A 21,592-nucleotide genomic window follows, 5' to 3' on the forward strand; every position below is an offset into this window, starting at 1 on the left:
GAGTGGAAAGGAAAGACCAATACTGACAGTATGAAGGTAGAAAACACAAAAACAGTAAAAATGACTATTTCTGTAAAAAGTCAGTCAAGGAAAACCCCAAAAAAGGGATGTAAAAAATGACACCATATATCTAAAATGTAGGGAAAAGAAGAGTAAAGACTGGGTTCGAACTAAAATGACCATCAGCTTAATATAGACTGCTACATGAAGATGATGTTACATACAAACCTAACCACCAATCAAAAACCAGCCAAAGAATGAGGAGAAAGAAATAAAAATTTATCACTAAAGAAAACCATCAAACCATGGAGAGAAAGACAAGAAAGGATCAAAGAAAATATCCAGAAACAACCACAAAGTAGTAATAAATTATAATAAATACATATCTATCAATAATTACCTTGAATGCAATGGACTAAACACTCCCATTAAAGGACATAGGGTGACAGAATGAATAAAAAGATAAGACCCATTTTACACCTAATGACACCTGCAGATTGAAAGTAAGGGGGTGGAGAAAAAGTCATTATGCAAATGGATGTCAGAAGACAGCTAGAACAGTAATACTTATAAGAGACAAACCAGGCTATAATACAAAGACTGTAATAAGAAACAAAGAAAGATACTATCTAATAATTAGGGTATAATCCAACAAGAAGAGAAAATAATTATAAATATTCATATACCCAAATACATATAACAGTTAATAACAGACAAAGGAATTAATCAATAATAATACAATAAGAGCAGAGGAATTTAACACCCCTTACGTAAATGGAGAGATCATCTAAACAGAAAATCAACAAGGAAACAACAGCTTTGAAAAAAACAAACAAACAAACAAAAAAAAAAAACAACAGCTTTGAATGACACATCGGACCAGATGGACTTAACATATATGAATATATATAAATATATATAATATATGCAGAACATTCCATCCTAAAGCAGAATATATATTCTTTTCAAGTGCACACAGAACAGTCTCTGGAATAGATTACATATCAGACCACAAAACAAGCCTCAACAAATTTGAAAAGATGAAGTTACACCAAGCCTCTCTTTTAAACACAACATCATAAAACTATAGGTCAACCACAGGGAAAAAAATCTTCAAAGACCACAAATACAGGGAGGTTAAATAACGTGCTACTAAAAAATGAATGGATCAACCAGGAAATAAAAGAAAAAATTAAAAAGTACATGGAAACAAATGTAAATGAAAAAAAAAAAAGAGCAGTTTAAAACCTTTGGGATGCAGCAAAAGCAATTCTAAGAGGGCAGTTTAAAGCAAAGCAGACCTACTTCAAAAAGCAAGAAAAATCTCAAGTGAAAAATCTAACCTTATAACTAACAGGCTAGAAAAAGAATAAAATATAAAACCGGCAGATGGAAAAGAAATAATAAAGATTAGAGCAGAAATAAATGATACAGAAACTAAAACAAAACAAAACAATAGAACAGACTAACAAAATGAGGAGCTGTTTCTTTGAAAAATTAATAAAACTGATTAGCCACTAGCCAGACATATCAAGAAAAAAAAAAAGAGAAAGGACTGGAATAAATAAAATCACAAATGAGAGAAAAGAAATACCAACGAATACCACAGAAACACAATTAGACAGAGAATATCAGGAGAAACTATAAGGCAACAAATTAGATGACCTAGAAGAAATGGATAAATTCTTGGAAACATATAACCTACCAAAACCGAAACAGGAACAAACAGAAAATTGGAACAGAGTGATTACCAGCAACTAAAATTTAATCAGTAATCAAATAATTCCCAAAAAAGAAAAGTGCAGGACCAGATGGCTTCACAGGCGATTTCTACCAAACATTTACTCAAGAGTTAGTGCCTATTCTCCTCACGCTATTTCAAAAAAATGGAAAAGGAAAACTTCCAGTTCATTCTTTAAGTCCAATATCACTCTGAGACTAAAATCAGATAAGATTTTAAGAACACTACAGAAACTACTTTTCTATAAAAAAAAAAAAAAACTACTTTTTAAAGAAAACTACAGGGCAAAATCTATGATGAACATAGATGCAAAAATCCCCAACAAAATACTAGCAAATAGAATCTAACAACACATTAAAAAAATGATTTACCATGATCAAATGGGATTTATTTGTGGGATGTAAGGTGGTTCAATATTTGCAAATCAATCGCACTGATACATTAGATCAATAAGAGAAAGAATACAAACCATATAATCATTTCAACAGAGAAAAAGCATTTGACAAAGTACAACATCTGTTCATGATAAAAACCCTCAACAAAGTAGGTCTAAAGGAGACATACCTCAACTTAATAAAAGCCTTATATGAAAAACCCACAGCAAACATCATAATGGTGAAAAACAGAGCTTTTCCCCAAAGATCAGGAATAACACAAGGATGTCCACTCTCACCACTTATATTCAACACAGTACTACCTAGTCACAGAAATCAGATAACAAAAAGAAATAAAGGGCACCCAAATCTATAAGGAAGAAGTAATACTTTCACTATTTGTAGACAACATGATACTATATATGGAAAACTTGAAAGACTATACCTAAAACTACTAGAACTGATATATGAATTCAAGAAAGTTGCAGGATGCAAAGTCAGTGTACAGAAATCTGTTGCATTTCTATACACCAATAATGAAGTAGCCAAAAGAGAAGAAAACAGTCCCAATTACAACTGCACCAAAAACAATGAAATATCTAGGACTAAACTTAACCAAAGATGTGAAAGATTTATACTGTGAAAAAAATTGCAGACAACACAAACAAATGGAAAGACATGCCATGTTCATGAGTTGGAAGAACAAACATTGTTAAAATGTCTATACTACCCGAAGCATTCTACAGATTCAGTGCAATTCCTATCAAAATGCCAACAGTATTTTTCATAGAAGTAAGAATAATCCTAAAACTTGCAGAGAACCCACAAAAGATCCCAAATAGCCAAAGCAATCCTGAAAAAGAGAAATAGAACTGGAGGTATCACAATTCCAGTTTTTAAATTATACTACAAAGCTATAGTAATCAAAACAGTATGGTCCTGGCATAAAAATAGACACATAGATCAATGGAACAGAAGAGCAAACCCAGAAATAAACCCACAATTATATGATGAATTAATCTTCAACAAAGCAGAGAAGAATATCCAATGGGAAAAAGAGAGTCTCTTCAATAAACGGGGTTGGGAGAAGTACACAGTAACATGCAAAATAATGAAACTGGACCACTTTCTTAAACCATACACAAAATAACTTCAAAATGGATTAGAGACCTAAATGTGAGACCTGAAACCATAAACATTCTAGAAGAGAACTCTCTGACACTGGTGGTAGCAACATTTTCCTATATACATCTCCCGAGGCAAGGGAAACAAAAACAAAAATGAACTATTGGGACTTTATCAAAATAAAAAGCTATTGCACGGTGAAGGGAACAATCAACAAAACTAAAAGGCAGCTTAAAAGGTTGATATCCAGGATCTATAAAGAACTCCTGAAACTCAACACACACAAAACAGACAATCATATCAAAAAATGGGCAGAAGATATGAACAGACACTTCTCCAATGAAGACATACAAATGGCTATCAGACACATGAAAAAAATGTTCATCATCACTAGCCATCAGGGAGATTGAAATTAAAACCACATTGAGATACCACCTTACACCAGTTAGAATGGCCAAAATTAGCAAGACGGGAAACAACAGGTGTTGGAGAGGATGTGGAGAAAGGGGAACCCTCTTCCACTGTTGGTGGGAATGCAAGTTGGTGCAGCCACTTTGGAGAACAGTGTGGAGATTCCTCAAGAAATTAAAAATAGAGCTTCCCTATGACCCTGCAATTGCACTACTGGGTATTTACACCAACGATACAGATGTAGTAAAAAGAAGGGCCATCTGTACCCCAATGTTCATAGCAGCAATGGCCACGGTCGCCAAACTGTGGAAAGAACCAACGGACGAATGGATAAGGATACAGCAAACCCAAATAACCCAGTTAAGAAACAGGCAGAAGTATATGAATATACTTTTCCAAAGAAGAAAGAGATGGCCAACACACATGTGAAAAGATGCTCAACATCACTCACCGTCATGGAAATGCAAATCAAAACCACAATAAGATATTATCTCACATCTGTCCGAATGGCTAAAATCAACAACACAAGAAAGAATAAGTGTTGATAAGGATGTGGAGAAAAAGGAACCCTCTTGAACTGTTGGTGATGTGTATTGGTGCAGCCACTGTAGAAAACAGTACAGTAGATTCCTCAAAAAGTTAAAAGTAGAACTTCCATGGGACCCAGCAATTACACTACTGGGTATTTACCCAAAGAATACAAAAACACTAATTCAAAGGAATACATACACCACAATATTTCTAGCACCATTATTTTCAATAGCTAAGATATGGAAACAGCACAAGTGTCCATTAATTGATAAACAGATAAAGAAGACGTAGTATATATGCATATACACAATGGAATATTATTCAGCCAGTGAAAGAAATGAAATTATGACATTTGCAACAATATGGATATAGAAACTATAATGCTAAGTGAAATAAGTTAGAGAAAGACAAATAGCAAATGATTTCACACATATATGAAATTTATGAAACAGAACAAACAAGCAAAGGGAAAAGAGACACAAGGTAAGAAATAGACTATTAACTAAAGAGAACAAACTGATGGTTACCAGAAGGGATGTGGGTTGGGGGGATGGGTGAAATATGTGATAGGAATTAAGGAGTATAGTTGCTGTGATGAGCACTAGATGGTGTATGGAAATGACAGATCACAATTCCAGTACACTGGAAACAAATATAACATGTATGTTAATTATCTGGAATTAAAATAAAAAATAAGAAGAAAAGATGAATGGTATGACTCAGATCTTGTTTAATTTGTTGAGACTTCTGTTGTGACCCGATATTTGATCTGTAGTGGAGAATGTTCCATGTACACTTAAAAAGAAGATATATTCTGCTGTTTTAAGATGATGTTCTGAATACATTGGTTAAATCCACCTGGTCCAGCATGTCATTCAAAGCCATTGTCTCCATGTTTGTTTTCTGTTTGGATGATCTATCCATTGATGTACATATGGTGTTTAAGTCCTCTACTATTATCGTGTTACTACTGATTAGTTCCTTTATGTTTGTTATTAACTGTTTAATGCATTTGGGTGCATAAATACTTAGAACTGTTATATCTTCTTGTTGGATTGTCCCTTTATTATTATATAATGTCCTTGTCTCTTGTTACAGTCTAGTTTGTCTACATACTGCTACTCTGGCTTTCTTTTGACATCCCTTTGCTGGATAAATGTTTCTCCATCCCCTCACTTTTAATCTGCAGTTTCAGTAGAGACCATGGCAGAATCCTGGATTTTTAACCCTCTCCAGCAGAAATGAGACACTGGGGTCTTGTCAGAGGAGGCCTAATGGAGAGTCAGGTCTTCCTCCCACCACTGCCTGAGTAATGAAACCATACCCCTCTCCCATTATGTCAACAAAGACCAGGTGGGGAGCAGTAACAAGGCACTCCTGTGCTCTCCCTATCCAGAATGGAAATCAGTGGAGGACTACTAGACAGCATACACTATAATCACTCTGCAGTAATGAGGAAGTTCTCCAACCTCCAGGTGCCAGCAGAGGGCAAGTGGGGAACTGCCACCTCCCTGGCTAACGAGGTAGCACCCTTTTCCCCAACCAGAGCAGTGTCAGAGGAGGCCTGCTAAAACAGAGTAAGATCCAAGTCCCACTACAGAATAATTAAAATGCCCAGGTAGCAATCCAAAACTACTCATTATACCAAGAAATAGGAAAACCTCAATTTGAATGAAAAAAGACAATCGACAGATGCCAACAGGACACAGCTATTGGAGTTAAGTAAGATTTAATGCAGCCATCATAAAAATGCATTAGTGAGCAATTATAAACCTGCTGGAAACGAAACAAAAGACAATCTCTGGAAAGAAAGGGAAAAACCTCAGCATATAGATTTAAAGGGCAACTAAATGGAAATTTTTGAACTAGAAAATACAATAATTAATTTTAAAAATCCCTCAGTGGATGGGTTCAACAGAATGGAATGGACAAAGGGAAGAATCCGTGAACCTGAAAGTAGAACCATGGAAATGACACAATATAAAATGAAAGAAATTAGCCTACATAAAAATGAACAGAAACACACATCACTTGGGCTCTTCATAAAAATGAACAGAAGCACACAGTTTGGGCTCTTCTTACTCTTTGTACTGGCTTATTATTATTACTACTTTGGCTATACTCCTTTGTATAATCTATTGTCTCCAGCATGATGCATTCTTCTTAATAGGTATAATAAGTATTTTTGAATTAAAAAAATGAACAGAGCCTCAGAGACATGTGGAACTATAGTGAAAGTTCTAATAGCCATGTCACATGAGTCCCAGAAGAAAAGGAGAAAGAAGATAAGGCTGAAAAGTATTCAGAGAAAAAAAAGGATGAAAATTTCCTGAATTTGGCAAAAAGACATAAACCTGCAAATTCAAGAGGCTGCATAAATGTTTAACAGAATAATTCCAAAGAAATCTATGCCAAGACACATCACATTAAAGCTTTTTTAAAAATTTATTTATTTTCAGCATAACAGTATTCATTGTTTTTTGCACCACACCCAGTGCTCCATGCAATCCGTGCCCTCTCCAATACCCACCACCTGGTTCCCCCAACCTCCCACTCCCCGCCCCTTCAAAACCCTCAGATTGTTTTTCAGAGTCCACAGTCTCTCATGGTTCACCTCCCCTTCCAATTTCCCCCAACTCCCTTCTCCTCTCTAACACATTAAAGCTTTTAAAAATTAAAGACTAAGAAAAATCTTGAAAGCAGCCTGGGGTGGGGGGACACATTACCTACAGTTGAAAAACAATTCAAATAGCAGCAGATTTCTCATTAGAAACCATGGAGGCCAGAAAGAAATACAGCTTATCATGGACTACTACTCAGCAATAAACAGGAATGTACTATAGATGCATGCAGCAAGTTGGGTGAACCTTAAGAAAATTTTACTGAGGAAAAAAAAAAAAAACCTCAAAAGATCTACTGTTTTAAATAAAAAATAAGAAAAATGTTTAAAAAGAAAAACAAAGATTACCTATTATAGGATTCATTCTGTATGACATTGTCAAAATGACAAAATTACTGAGAGAGAAAACAGATTAGTGGTTGCCTGGGATTAGATAGCTGATGTGGGGAGGGAGGGATGTAGCTATGGCTATAAAAGGGCAATACAAGGGATCCTTGTGGTAATGGTCACAGGAATCTATACATGTGATAAAATCATATATGCACATTATAACAATGTCAAACTCTTGGGTTTTGATATTGTGCTACAATTTGGTAAAATAGAACTACTGGAAGAAACTGGGAGAAGGGTACATGGGACTTCTCTGTACTACCTTTGCAAATACCTATGAATCTATAATTGTAAAATAAAAAAAAAACTATACACTTTGAACCAATAATTCCAAAGAAGTTTTAAAAAATAATGGAATTTTACAAGTATTTGTTTATTAGACTGGCTTTTTTTTATAGGACTACGAAGTATAAATTTTCTCTTAATCTCAACCACATGGGATTAAATAAAAACAGTATACCCACAACCACTGAAAATATCATAGACATGCAAAAGATTTTTGTAGTATTAAGCCTTTTTAAAAAGCAGATTATAAAACAATATATAAAATAGTACTGCATATTTGTGGAAATATGTATGTATATACATGTAAAAAGCAAGATAAAAAAACACACACCAAGTGTTCATCATCTATGGGTAGAAAGATTACAGTAATTTTACTTTTCTTTTTTACATCTTTCAAACTGTCAATAGTGAGTATGTATTATTAGACTGGGCATACAAAAATATTTCACACAGAAAAATAAAATAAGTTTATAAAAAGAAATTTACAAAATATTCACAAACATAAAATAAATGTAATTTAAAAAACCAAAGATGAGTGCAGTTTTATATCTAAGATACTAACACTGGTAAAAAGACATGAAAAAAACTTGTTAAGGTAATAGGGAACAATAATGATAACAATAATGATAAAGATAACCGTCATGGTAAACATTTACTTAATTCACAAATCACTGTAAAAGGTAGAAAACCACCAGTGAGCTACTTTTCAAAATGAAATTTAAGATTACAGCAATAAGGGACAAGTTTTCTTCACTCTCCCTGCTGGCAACAAGCTCCCAATTCTCTCTGTTTAACCACATTTCTGACATCTTTTAGTAAGTAATAGTTTTACACTTGAAAACATAGGCATGCTTTCATTGACTATGCCAAACCAGATTAGTCTTCTGCTTCTCATAATTCATGTAACAATTTGAAAAAAAACTCAATATAAATTTACAGCATTCTAAGTAATCTAGTTAATGACATTGTTGTTTCCTTCCTATGAATCTCTACAGTCCACTGTTTGTTGGTTCCTCTTATGGTACTTTCATATTCTGCCTCTTACAGCTACTTCTTTGTTTCTCTTACCTGTCCAACTAGATTGAGTCCCCTAAGGTCAGGTCTATGTCATACTCATCTTTACCTATCCTGAAATGTCTAGCAGAATACACTGCACACAGTTAATATCATCTTGTTCTATTATTAAGTGTGCATTAAGATTATGAACATTTCTTTTTTTTTTAAGATTTTATTTATTTATTTGACAGACAGAGATCACAAGTAGGCAGAGAGGCAGGCAGAGAGAGAGGAGGAAGCAGGCTCCCTGCTGAGTAGAGAGCCCAATGTGGGGCTCGATCCCAGGACTCTGGGATCATGACCTGAGCCGAAGGCAGAGGCCCCAACCCACTGAGCCACCCAGGCGCCCCAAGATGACGAACATTTCAAATCAGGCATGCAACCCTCTGTTTTTTTGTAATCCCTACAGTACATAGTTTAGGTCTAGGCATAATGATATCCAACGTATCCTTGCTGATTTCTATTAGTGAAACACCTTTGAGAAATATGTTCTACAAGGCATGGTATCTGACAATGTTAGAGACAGAAATTTTGATACATATTGGTAAAAGAACATAAAGTGTTACCAAACTTTAGACTCATAAAAAATAGAGAATTTACATATGGCAGAAGTTCATAAACTGGATTAAGAATTCTGAGGAAAAACAAAGAAGAATAATAGCAGTAAAGAAAATAAATTTTGTGAAAGTATGTTTCTAATAAGCTTAAGTAAAGTTACAGAAAGAACTATAAAGTCACAGAAATTCTTTCACTAGAGGGTTTATAAATTATGCCTATGGAGATCCAGCCACAAAAATGATTAGAGGCAAAGCAATAAAATGACTTACTGTATGAACATAAAGTGTGTGAACAAAGAATGTGAATAAAAAATATATGGCAAAACTATAACCAGAACCCAGACAACTTTATCAATGGCTGCCCCCTTTTACTTCCTAAACAAACCCACAAAACAAACGGATTCTACTGTGCTTACATGTGCCTTTCATGCATGTCATTGTTGAAGGACACAACTCAATGACTCGAACAGCAAAAGTTCCTGGTTCTTCTCCTGGTACTGTCAAAATGGAAATCTAAAAAGTGTAAACAAAATATTAGACATAGCTGGTAGATCTCATTTTCATTCTTCTATCATTAGAGTGCAGTTAACTTTCAAATTGAGTTGTCTTTTTTCAAACTCCACTGATGTATGAAAAAATAATTTTTAAGGGTCTAATTTAGAACAGAATTTGAAACATGTAACATGAACATATGTCCAAACATCGAGTATCTGCATTATTTATATACTTATATATCATATATATTGCATTCATATAATTCAGACAATAAATACTTCAAATATATTTAATAGTTAATTCTTCACTTATTTTCAAAGGATTCATTTATGACTTACTATTTCTGAATTATATATACTTCAGTATTTGAAAATAGATATTATATCAATTTTGATTATTCATAATGGCTAAAAGCAGATATAGAGCACTAAAATCTTAAAATGTTATAAATCCCAAAGATATCGAAATAATAGATCAACATCTACCAAAATACAGTTGCACTATATACCAAGATGTCTCAAAATGAAGGTCTTCAAATTAATTTAAAGATTCCATTAATAAAATTAGAAACCCAGCATTTACAGTAAAGTGGAAAATTGTTTTTCAGTAATGTTTATTGATATCAGTATGCTGATATGCTATAGGCACTACTAATATATTAACATGGCTTTATACTCACAATTTTAAATGACCATCAGTCAATGTTTCTCTATAAAACTAAAAGTTTCAATATGAATTCTCAATAATCTTCAATCTGAGGAAACTATATCCCCTCACATATAAAATACTTGCCAAAAAGTAAAGCCCTATTTTTTTTTAAAGATTTTATTTATTTATTTGACAGACAGAGATCACAAGTAGGCAGAGCAGCAGGCAGAGAGAGAGGGGGAAGCAGGCTCCCCGCTGAACAGAGAGCCCAATGTGGGGCTCGATCCCAGGACCCTGGGATCATGACCTGAGTCGAAGGCAGAGGCTTAACCCACTGAGCCACCCAGGCGCCCCAGTAAAGCCCTATTTATACTTTTATTTATGAGCACTAGATGCCCAGATTTTGATGGGTGATGTCACACTGATAGCCCAACACAGGAAAGGCCTACAAGTTCTCAAAACAGAAATTCTTTTGATAACCCTGACTATTCTATTACTATCATACTTCTCATAAGTACATTTTTGGGCTTAATATGGCTCAAAAACTGAGTTCCCCATATTCCTCTTGACTTCCTTTTGCTACTGGCTGTCCATGATATAGAATGTTGTACTTTAAAGAGAGGAGCCACTAAAACATGTATCTAGTTGTACAATACTTACCAAATGATTATGACTAAAAACATGTGCATAACTGGAAAGGTATCTTAGGGACTGCACCAACAGGGAAGTTCAGGCATACCACATTTTATTGCACTTCACTTTACTGCACTCTGCAAATACTATGTATTTTTTTTTCTCTTACAAATTGAAGGCTTGGGGTGCCTGGGTGGCTCAGTGGGTTAAAACCTTTGCCTTCAGCTCAGGTCATGATCTCAGGGTCCTGGGATCGAGCCCCGCATTGGGCTCTCTGCTCAGTGGGGAGCCTGCTTCCTGCCCCCCACTGCCTCTCTGTCCACTTATGATCTCTGTCAAATAAATAAATTTAAAAAATCAAAAAAAAAATTGAAGGCTCGTAGCAACCTTGCATTGAGCAAGTCTGTTGATTTTTTCCAACAGCATTTTGTTCACTTCATGTCTCTATGTCACATTTTGGTTAATTCTCATAATACGACAAACCTTTTCATTATTATATTTGTTATGGTAATCTGGGATCACTGATCTTTGATGTTATTATTGTAATTGTTTAGGGGCTCCATGAACTGTGCCCAAATAGAATAGCAAATTTAATTGATAAATGTTTTGTGTGCTCTGACTGTTCCACCAACCAACCATTCCCCAGTCTATACCCTCTCCTGGGGCCTCCCTATTCCCTGAGACACAGTGCTACTGAAATAAGGCAAATTAATAACCCTATAATGGCCTCTAAGTGTTCAAAGGAAAGGAAGGGTCACACATCTCTCATTCTAAATCAAAAGCTAGAAATAATTAAGCTTAGTGAAAAAGGCACACTGAAAGCCAAGATAGGCCAAAAGCTAGGTCTCTTGTGCCAAACACCCAAGTGGTAAATGCAGAGGGAAAGTTCTTGAAGTAAATTAAAAGTGCTACTCCAATGAACGTAAAAATGATAAGAAAGGGAAACAGCCATATTGCTGATATGGAGAGAAGTTTAAAGGGTCTGGATCAAACTAGCTAAAACATTCCCTAAGCCAAAGCCTAATCCAGAGCTAGGCCCTAACTCTTTTTAATTCTATGAAGGCTGAGAGAGGTGAGAAAGTTACAGAAAGGTTTGAAGCTTAGCCAAGATTGGCTCACGAGGTGTAAGGGAAGAAGCCATTTCCATAAAGGAGTGCAAGGTGACATCGCAAATACTGACACAGAAGCTGCAACAAGTTATCCAGAAAATGTAACTAAGATAATTCATGAATGTGGCTACACTAAAGTACAAATTTTCCAGGTAGATCAAATAGTCTTCTATTGAAAGAAGATGTTATCTAGGACTTTCATAGCTAGAGAAAAGTCAAGACCTGGCTTCAAAGCTTCAAAGGACAGGCTGATTCTCTTGTTAAAGGCTAATGTAGCCCGCAACTTTAAGTTGAAGCCAATGCTCATTTATCATTACAATAATCCTAGGGCCTTTAAGATTTACTACTCTCCCTGTGCTCTGTAAATGGAACAACAAAGCCTGGATGATACCACACAATTTATTTTAAGGCCACTGTTGAGACCTACTGCTCAGAAAAGATTGCTTTTAAAATATGAATGCTCGCTGACAATGAACCTGGTCACCCAAGAGTTCTGATGATGCTGTACAAGAATAATGTTCTCATGCCTGCTAACACAACATATTTTCTGCAGCTTATGGATCCAGGAGTAATTGTGACTTTGCCATAGATAGTGATTCTTCTGTTGGATCTGAGCAAAGTAATCTGAAAACCTTCTGGAAAGGATTCACCATTCTGGATGTCATTGAAACCATTCATGATTCATAGGAAAAGGGCAAAATATCAACATTAATAGGAATTTGGTGGAAGTTGATTCCAACCCTCATGAATGACTTTGAGGGATTCAAGATTACAGTGGAGGAAGTAACTGCAGATGTGGTGGAAATAGCCACGCAACTGGAATTAGAAGTGAAGCTTGAAGAAGGGGCTAACTGGCTACAATCTCATGATAAAACTTTAATAAATGAGGCCTTGCCACTCAAGGATGAGTAAAGAAAGTGCTTCTTGAGATGGAATCTACTTCTGACAATGATGCTGTGAAGACTGTTGAAACAACAACAACAGATTTAGATATGACATAAACTTAGTTGATAAAACAGATTTTGATGGGACTGACTCCAATTTTCAAAGAATTTCTACTGTGGGTAAAATGCCATCAAAAAGCACTGTATGCTAGAGAAACCAATCATGAAAGAAGAGTGAATTGATGTAGAGAAGATTATTGTTGTCTTATTTTAAGAAACTGTCACAGTCACCCAAACCTTTAACAACCTCCACCCTGATTAGTCAGCAACCATCAACATCAAGGCAAGACACTCCACAAGCAAAAAAGATTACAATTCACCAAAAGTGCAGATGATGGTTAGCACTGTTTATAAATAAAGTATTTAATTAAGGTAAGTTCATTTTTTAGACATAATGCTATATGCACATTTAATAAACTATAGTATAGTGTAAACATAACTATTATATGCACTGGGAAACCAAAAAAATCACGTGACTTGCTTTACTGTGACATTTGCTTTACTGCGGTGGTCTGGAACTACACTCACAGTATCTCTGAGATATGCCTATATTTCTTATGTTTCCTACAACCATCAAGTCTAATTTTTAAAAATTTAAATATAATCAGTAATCCCCTTCTGTATCCTGAACTGAGAAGGTACGGCCTTAAATCTCATAAAGATTAATAAAGCCATCAAAAGGGAATTCCCTTAATCCTCTAATACCACTTTCATAAAATTTATCTAAACTTACACCTATTCTTTCCTCTCTTTAAGCCTCATGACATATGCTTCCAAAATTTAAAAAAAAGGAAAAAAAACATGTAGGAAACAAAGAAAAGCATACCAACTGTATATTTTAGACTGCTCATTCTAATAGCTCTGTGGAGGCTTGATCTGAAGGAGTTAAGATGAAAGGCAGAACAAGTTAGAAGGCAGAAATAATGAGGTCCAGAACCAGAGCAGTGAGAATAAGGACTGAGAAGAAAAACAGATTGTAGCAACTTCTATAAAGTACAATGAGAGGACCTGGAGGCTCAGGAGATAGCAGAGATGGGAGGAAGAAGTTGTTAGCTAGAAGGATGGCAGTGCTTTTCATCAAGGCAGGGAGCACTGGATGAGTAGTTTTGAGAGGGAGGATGGTGAGTTCAGCTCGAATTATGTTCAGTTTGAGGTGCTTTTGAGACAGGTGTCCAGCAGGAAGTTTGGACAACATTCCTGGGAGATACAGAAATGGCTGTCACCAACATTTACGCAGAGTTAGAACCATGAGAGTATATGAAGTCAAGCAGCAAGTATGCACAGAGCAAGAGATAATGTGGGCTGAAACAAGAACCCTCAGGAGCCCCAACACTTAAGAGGAGGACAGAACCCACAAAAGAAGCAGAGAAGGAATATCCAGAGAGTTATGAGGAGAACCAGGAGGGCAGTGTCACGGAAGCCTAAAAAGGGAATAATCAACATTGCTAAATGTACCATGAAAGACCAATAGACAAAAAACAAAAAACGTCCTGTGGTCCTAACCATTATAAAGCTTTTTAAAACCTAGCAAGAAAAATTGTGGTAGCAATGTGGAGATAGAAGAAAGGCCTAGAAATGAATGAGAGGTAAAGAGTTGGAGGAGGCAAGTATAGATATTGTCTTGAAAATGCTGACAAAAAACAGGTGAGAGACTGGATACAATTAGAGATGTAGGCAAAGTCAAAGGAGAATTTGTTTCTTGTTTTTGTCTTTTTAATTTTTGTTTTGGACCAGAAAGTACTAGTACATGTGTATAGGTTAAGGGGAAGGTACCAGTAGCAGGGAATGCCTGAAGACACAGGAGAGAGAGCAAACATATAGGGTGGTTGTGTGTGAGTGCATGTGTGTGCACGTGCACATTCGCCTGTGCATGCCAAGACCATCTGTGAAAGGGACTGCTGGCCTTAGACAAGGAGGGGAGCCTCCTCATTAGTCTCTGTACTTGTACATGAGTTGTGCGTGCTGGGGCAGAAGGTCAAGGGCCACTGTGCTTAGTAGGTGGCCCTGCTTTTCGCAGTGAAGTGGGGGGTGAGGTGAAAGAGCTGAGAGAAGGTGGGTAAAATAGTAAAGATTTGGATTAGACACTGAGGGGAAAGAGAGAGGGAGCCATCTGAGGTCAGTGGAAAAACTAACTGGTAATAAGCATTGAGGGTCCAGATGAATGAGGTTGGCAACCCTGACTCTGTGGCAGTGCCAGTCTGTCTGGTTGTGTGGTTTGCTCAAGTATCCGACTATAATCCAGATATAGATTATAGTCTCATCTAGGGACAGGGTTTTCCTCTGTGGGCGCAGCGGAAGAACACGGCTACATGGGAATTGAAGGTATTGGGGAAGGACAGTTGAGAAGATTAACCATGGGGTCTAGGACATGGAAAAGGAAGAGGACAGAAGGAAGCTGGGAAACTGGGAGGAAAAAGAGAGGACAAGGAATCATAGGTCTCTTAACAAGTCAATGAGTAGACTGGGTGAGGGTGAGAATGGAAAAGCTGAAAGGATAGGGGCAGATTAATGCCACTGTATACCCATAACCTCCAGACTCAACTGCACCATCAATGCTGTGCAGCCAGCCTTTTGACCATGAGACAGGTCACTCTCCAACTCTTCAAGGTTGGAAGAGTTATACCCTTCCTTGAGCTTTGACTTGTTAAGCACTCTTATACACTCATTCTCAGGAGATAACCTCACTTTGTAATTTAAAGAGTAAATGGAGGGGCACGAGGGTGGCTCAGTTGGTTAAGTGGCTGCCCTTGACTTGGGTCCTAATCCTGGCATCCCCGGATTGAGCCCTGAGCCAGACTCCCAGCTCAGCGGGGAGTCTGCTTCTCTTTCTCTCTTTGCTCCCCCCAACCCTGTTCCTGTTCTCTCTCTCTTGCTCACTCTCAAATTAAAACTTAAAAAAAAAAAGAGTAAATGGATCCTATGAGATGGGAACTCCCAGACCTACAAACAGTCCCATATTCACCCTCTTATTTCAAGGTGTCTCACATCCCATCTAAGGGCAATGCTTTTTACCTGTTCTCTGAATCCCAACCTCTCCAGCCTTTACCTGGACCTTGCTGCGTTAATTGTATTCCTTTTCTCTTGGGTATCTTCAGCCTTTCCTTACCTCTCTACTAGCTCCATTGCATCAGCTGAAATATACGCAAATCTTTTCAAGAAAAGCGCTATTCACTTCCACATCTCTCTTCAGCAATCACTTCCTCTGTCCTACTCCTCACAGCTCAGCTTCTACAGAACTGTCTTAATTTTTTCTCCTCACATACTCACAAGGCTTAGAGTTTATTGGAAGACACAGACAAGTTAACTGGCAACTACAGGACAGTGTGATGAGCACCACAATAGCTGCTGTACCAGTCCTTGCTCACACTTGCCATGCTTAACTATAGCTATTATTTATCTATCTATATCTGTATCTTCCAGACTGCAAGCTATGAGGGCAGAGATGATATCATGGTTAGCACTGTCTTCAGACATCAGCACACTGGATGGCATGTAAAAGACATTCATTGTTTACTGAATGATTAAAGTGAATTATTTATGCTCATATGTATAGCAAAGATTTGTTTTATATACCAAAAATCTTCTAACTTAAGGAATTTTTGGAACCTATTTTTAGCAGTAGCATATAGAAAAGGTCTTAGAGTCATACTAAGAAAGCTGATTTTATCAGTTACTGTGTAATATGATTAGGAGAAGGGGGCCTACTTCTTTTAAGAATTCAGACTGAGGAAAAACCATAGGCATAAAGACATTCCTATAGAATTGGCAGTAAGGAGAAGAAGAGGGTACTGAAAGGAATAATGGTGATGAGGAAACATTAGAACCAGAAATGTATGCTGGTACTCATTCATACCAGGCCTAATGGTGAGCTTACCACCACTGTTCTAGGGTTGGTTACCATAAAGCCTTTTCTTCTAAGAGTTTTAAAGATTTTTTTAAATTTATTTATTTGACAGACAGATCACAAGTAGGCAGAGAGGCAGGCAGAGAAAGAGAGGAGGAAGCAGGCTCCCCACTGAGCAGAGAGCCCGATGCGGAGCTCAATCCCAGGACCCTGGGATCATGACCTGAGCTGAAGGCAGAGGCTTTAACTCACTGAGCCACCCAGGTGCCCCCCTCTAAGAGTTTTAAATGTATTCTCTGGAGATTCTCTTTTTCTTCCCAAAACAATGTGTTTTCAATTTCACAGAACAGCTGTCAAAAACTAAGATTTAGTCCAACTTTCATAGAATAAAATATTACAAAAAATGTATTTGTCCTGCTGGAAGGAAATATTTAAGAAGCCAAGATTATTACAGAATTGACACTATGTATTTTTTAAAAAATGCATTAAGGGGCGCCTGGGTGGTTCAGTGGGTTGAGCCTGAACATTTATTTAGCAACATTTATTAAAAAGTACAGGACTAAAATTACCTGTTGATCTGAATCCGTTTTTAGTACAGACCTATCTGTAATCAGGACTGACCTGGAGATCTGCCTGTAATGCACAAAACAGTTAATCAGTGATTTTCCACAAATAAGTTTCATTTATAGTTATATAACTATAAGAAGGTATATTTCAAAGATTTAAGTCATGATAAAAGTGTTGCCTCATCAAGCCAAGCCAAGCTCTGCTTTAATCTTTTCTTGGCTTATTGAAGGGAGGATATTGTGAGGGCATCTGGGTGGCTAAGAGTTTAGTCAACAAAACCAAAAGACAACCAACAGAATGGGAGAAGATACGTGCAAATGACATATCAGATAAAGGGTTACTATCCAAAATCTATAAAGAACTTATCAAACTCAACACCCAAAAAACACATAATCCAATCAAGAAATGTGCAGAAGATATGAACAGACATTTCTATAAAGAAGACATCCAAATGGCCAACAGACACATGAAAAAGTGCTCCATACCACTCGGCATCAGGGAAATACAAATCAAAACCTCAATGAGATACCACCTCACACCAGTCAGAATGGCTAAAATTAACAAGTCAGGAAACAACAGATGTTGGTGAGGATTCAGAGAAAGGGAAATCCTCCTACACTGTTGGTGGGAATGCAAGCTGGTGCAGCCACTCTGGAAAACAGTATGGAGGTTCCCCAAAAATCTGAAAACAGAGCTACCCTATGACCCAGCAATTGCACTACTGGGTATTTACCTCAAAGATACAAATGTAGTGATATGAAGAGGCATCTGCACCCGAATGTTTACAGCAGTAATGTCCACAATAGCCAAACTATGGAAAGAGCCTAGATATCCATCAACAGATGAATGGATAAAGAAGATGTGGTATATATATATATGCATATGTATATATGTGTATGTGTGTGTGTGTATAAAATAGAATACTATGCAGCCATCAAAAAATGAAATCTTGCCATTTGCAATGACGTGGATTGAACTAGACGGTATTATGCTAAGCAAAGTAAGCCAATCAGAGAAAGACAATTATATGATCTCACTAATACGTGGAATTTGAGAAACAAGACAGAGGATCATAGGGGAAGAGAGGAAAAAAATGAAACAAGACAAAACCAGAGAGGGAGACAAACCAAAAGAGACTGTTAATCTCAGGAAACAAACTGAGGGTTGCTGGAGTTAAAAGGGGTGGGAGGGATGGGGTGGTTGGGTGATGGGACATTGGGGAAGGTATATGCTATGGTGGGCGCTGTGAACTGTGTAAGACTGATGAATCACAGACATGTACTTCTGAAACAAATAATACATTGTATGTTAATAAAAAAAAAGAAAATACAAAAAAAAAGGAGTCTGCCTTCTCCTCAGGTCATGATCTTGCATGGGGCCCCCTGCTCAGCAGGGAGTCTGCTTCTCCCTCTCCTTCTGCCCCTCTTCCTGCTTGTGTGTGTGCGTGCACATGCTTTCTCTTGCTCTCTCAAATAAATAGAATCTTGGGGGAAAAAAAAAAGGAAAGGAGGATATGTGACCTGCAGACCAACCCCAGCTGATGCAATGGAGTCAAAATTAGATGCCTCCCCTACAACCAGACTCAGTGGATATATATCTACATATATCTATATACATCTATAGATAGATATTGGATATGTCTTTGGTTTGGTACACATTTGCAACTAACTTGAAGCACACAGTCATACAGAAGTGTCAATTTAATCACACAGATAAATTTTCCAATGTTTCACCTTCCCTTGGACAGTGGAGGGGTGACTTACCGGTATTGTACATGTGAGCATGTGTTCTCAGAAAAGTAACTGTCCTCCACAAGAAAATGCTTAGAGATTATTCTCTGACCAAACTGATCTATGATTGCTTTACATCTACAAAGAAGAAAAACATAGCAGAAAAAATTTCTCATTAATGATTACACAACTGAAAAATAAACATAATCATCTACAATTTTGAATCTGAAATCAATTTCTTGGAAGACAAACTTCAAAACTGTATACAATTTCACATTTTGACATAAAACTGACACTAAATTATAGAATATATATTCTTTTTGCTACCTTGAAATCTTTAAGCTGTAAGCATAGAATTTAAATATTTATTTTGAATACCATTAATAAGAATTATGTTAGTATAAGTATTACAGTATAAGCATAAGCTTTCTAATGTTTAGGAACATAGAAGCATTTCTTTTGTTTAGAAAACAGGCTTTTTTCCCCTTAACAGATCTAAGAAAAGGAGAGAAAAGTTTATTAAGTATCTTGTTATATCATCACAGTCTGTAAAAGTCACTAAAACCTTTTTATTTTTGTTAAGTGTTGCTTTCTCTTTTGTTCAAGAATAGCCATCTAGTCACACATGTGATAATGTTTTAAACAAATAAAAAAGGAGGGATAAAGCTTCTTTTAATAAGTTTCTACTTTACTTCAAAGGATGATCACAAAAAGATTTCTTTCAAGTGCTATTTCTAAATAAGGAAAACACTTATGCATGGACACTATCAGGTCTCTGTCATGTGATATGTGTTAGGACAATGAATTATATGGAACCCCCCCATTGACCTTCTTTCAATGTGTCTAGATAAAAGGATGAAAATTAGAATCCATCTCCTTGCAGTGCCACAAGTTATAAATGTACTTTATAGGGCTCATTATCCAAACTAATGGACTAAGGGCAACATCCTTGAAATGGACTTACCAGCACTGACAAAGCCAGTATGCAGTATTTCAGAAATGATATGCAAATGGCTGCATGTTTGCCATATATTTTTGTCATGAAAAATACCACAGCTTACTTTTGTCACAGCTTCTCCTCTTGAGATCAGATTTTATTAGAAATACATTTGTATGTTACTCCTCATAAAATGCAAGTAAATAATTTCAAATTTATATAATATTTTAAATATATTGATATAAATTAAAATATGCTATAACACTCTAAAAATAAGGTAAATAAGAGATATTTACCAGGCATAAAAGCATTAAAAATAAAATAATGAACACCCAAGACCAACAATAAGAGGAATTTAATGTGTATTTCCTAAAGGCAGACTATGATATGTTTATTCTTGAATAAATGACCAGCCACTGTTGTCAGTACAGACTGTGATATCAACTGTGATATCTCATGATGTTAGATATATGTAATACATATTTTAACCAGTCACATATTAATACATATTATATTACATTATTATTTATGTGATTTTTTCCCATCTCACCTCCAATTCTTTGTCTTTCTCAGTTATGTTTCTATTGCATATGTCCTTATATTTCATTGAACTAGAGGTTTGCCTTATAAAATAGTTAACTAAATAGATATAAGGTATTTATACCTAGATACAGTATTTTCCAAAATTATTATTTAAAAACTGAAACGGTAAGTTACTTACTCAGTATCCTGTTTTAATACATTCACATACAATTTAAAACATAAGGTACTTTTGGCAATGGAGAAGATAAATCTGCTGATACATCATTAAACACTGATCCCTATTTGTCCTGGAAGTACTGACAAAGCCTTTTTCTTACCTTTAAGTCAGAAACTATAGAAGTCAAGAGGGAATAATCTGGGCAGAAAAAAAGAGGGTGTTATAATATAATCTATATCTTGATAGGGATTTGGGTTATTCAGATTTATCATTTATCAAAACTCAGCTACTGAGCACTTAAAATTTGGGCACTTCACTGTATGTAAATTTTACAACAAAAGAAAAGGCTGTAAGTAAATATTAAACTCTTAATGATAGGCATGCCAAGGTATTTAGGGGAAATTGTACTGATATTTGGAATTTACTATGAAATTCTTAAGAAAGGTGAGCAGACGGAAAGAGAAATAAATATCTGGGTAAATACATGATTAAGCAAGTAATATATGAAGATGTTAGTTGTAGAATCTAGGTTGTGGATATACAAATTCTCATACTGAAATTCTCTTAACATTGCTGTAGATTTGAAAATTTTCATCATAAAATGTTGGAATAAAATTGATGGGGCTGGGGGAGTGGTGTTACTATAAATCCTGGACTCCAGTCTAAGTCTTTGCAAAGGACTCCTAGTTAAATAAACCACACCATTAAACCTGGCCCTCAAGCTAGTGGATACCTTCTTGTTTTGCAGGCTTCCAAACACTAACAGGGCTGCTTCGATGGTAGCTTGGTGACTGGTAGAAATTGGTTTCAGAAGCTATGGTATTAGAAAGAAATACTGGTACCACTCAAAAGGGAGGTAAGGATGCACAAGGATTAGGGAGTTCAACTATGCAAG

General features: G+C 36.2%; 1 protein-coding gene across 1 annotated transcript in view; it reads right to left on the reverse strand.

The window, feature by feature from the left end:
- Nucleotides 1-9,223: 9,223 nt before the first annotated feature.
- Nucleotides 9,224-21,592, reverse strand: part of LOC111139356 (CHM, Rab escort protein 1) — a 164,327-nt gene continuing 151,958 nt past the window's right edge. Inside the window, exons 10-12 of the mRNA XM_022491620.1 lie at nt 19,094-19,198; nt 17,333-17,396; nt 9,224-9,603 (exon numbers count right to left, since the gene is read on the reverse strand). Coding sequence (XP_022347328.1) covers nt 9,466-9,603; nt 17,333-17,396; nt 19,094-19,198 — 307 coding nt within the window. The 3' untranslated portion in view covers nt 9,224-9,465. The remainder of the gene's footprint in view (nt 9,604-17,332; nt 17,397-19,093; nt 19,199-21,592) is intronic.

Source organism: Enhydra lutris, unplaced genomic scaffold, assembly GCF_002288905.1.
Source record: "Enhydra lutris kenyoni isolate GAN:26980312 unplaced genomic scaffold, ASM228890v2 scaffoldscaffold102, whole genome shotgun sequence".
Taxonomy (NCBI): domain Eukaryota; kingdom Metazoa; phylum Chordata; class Mammalia; order Carnivora; family Mustelidae; genus Enhydra; species Enhydra lutris.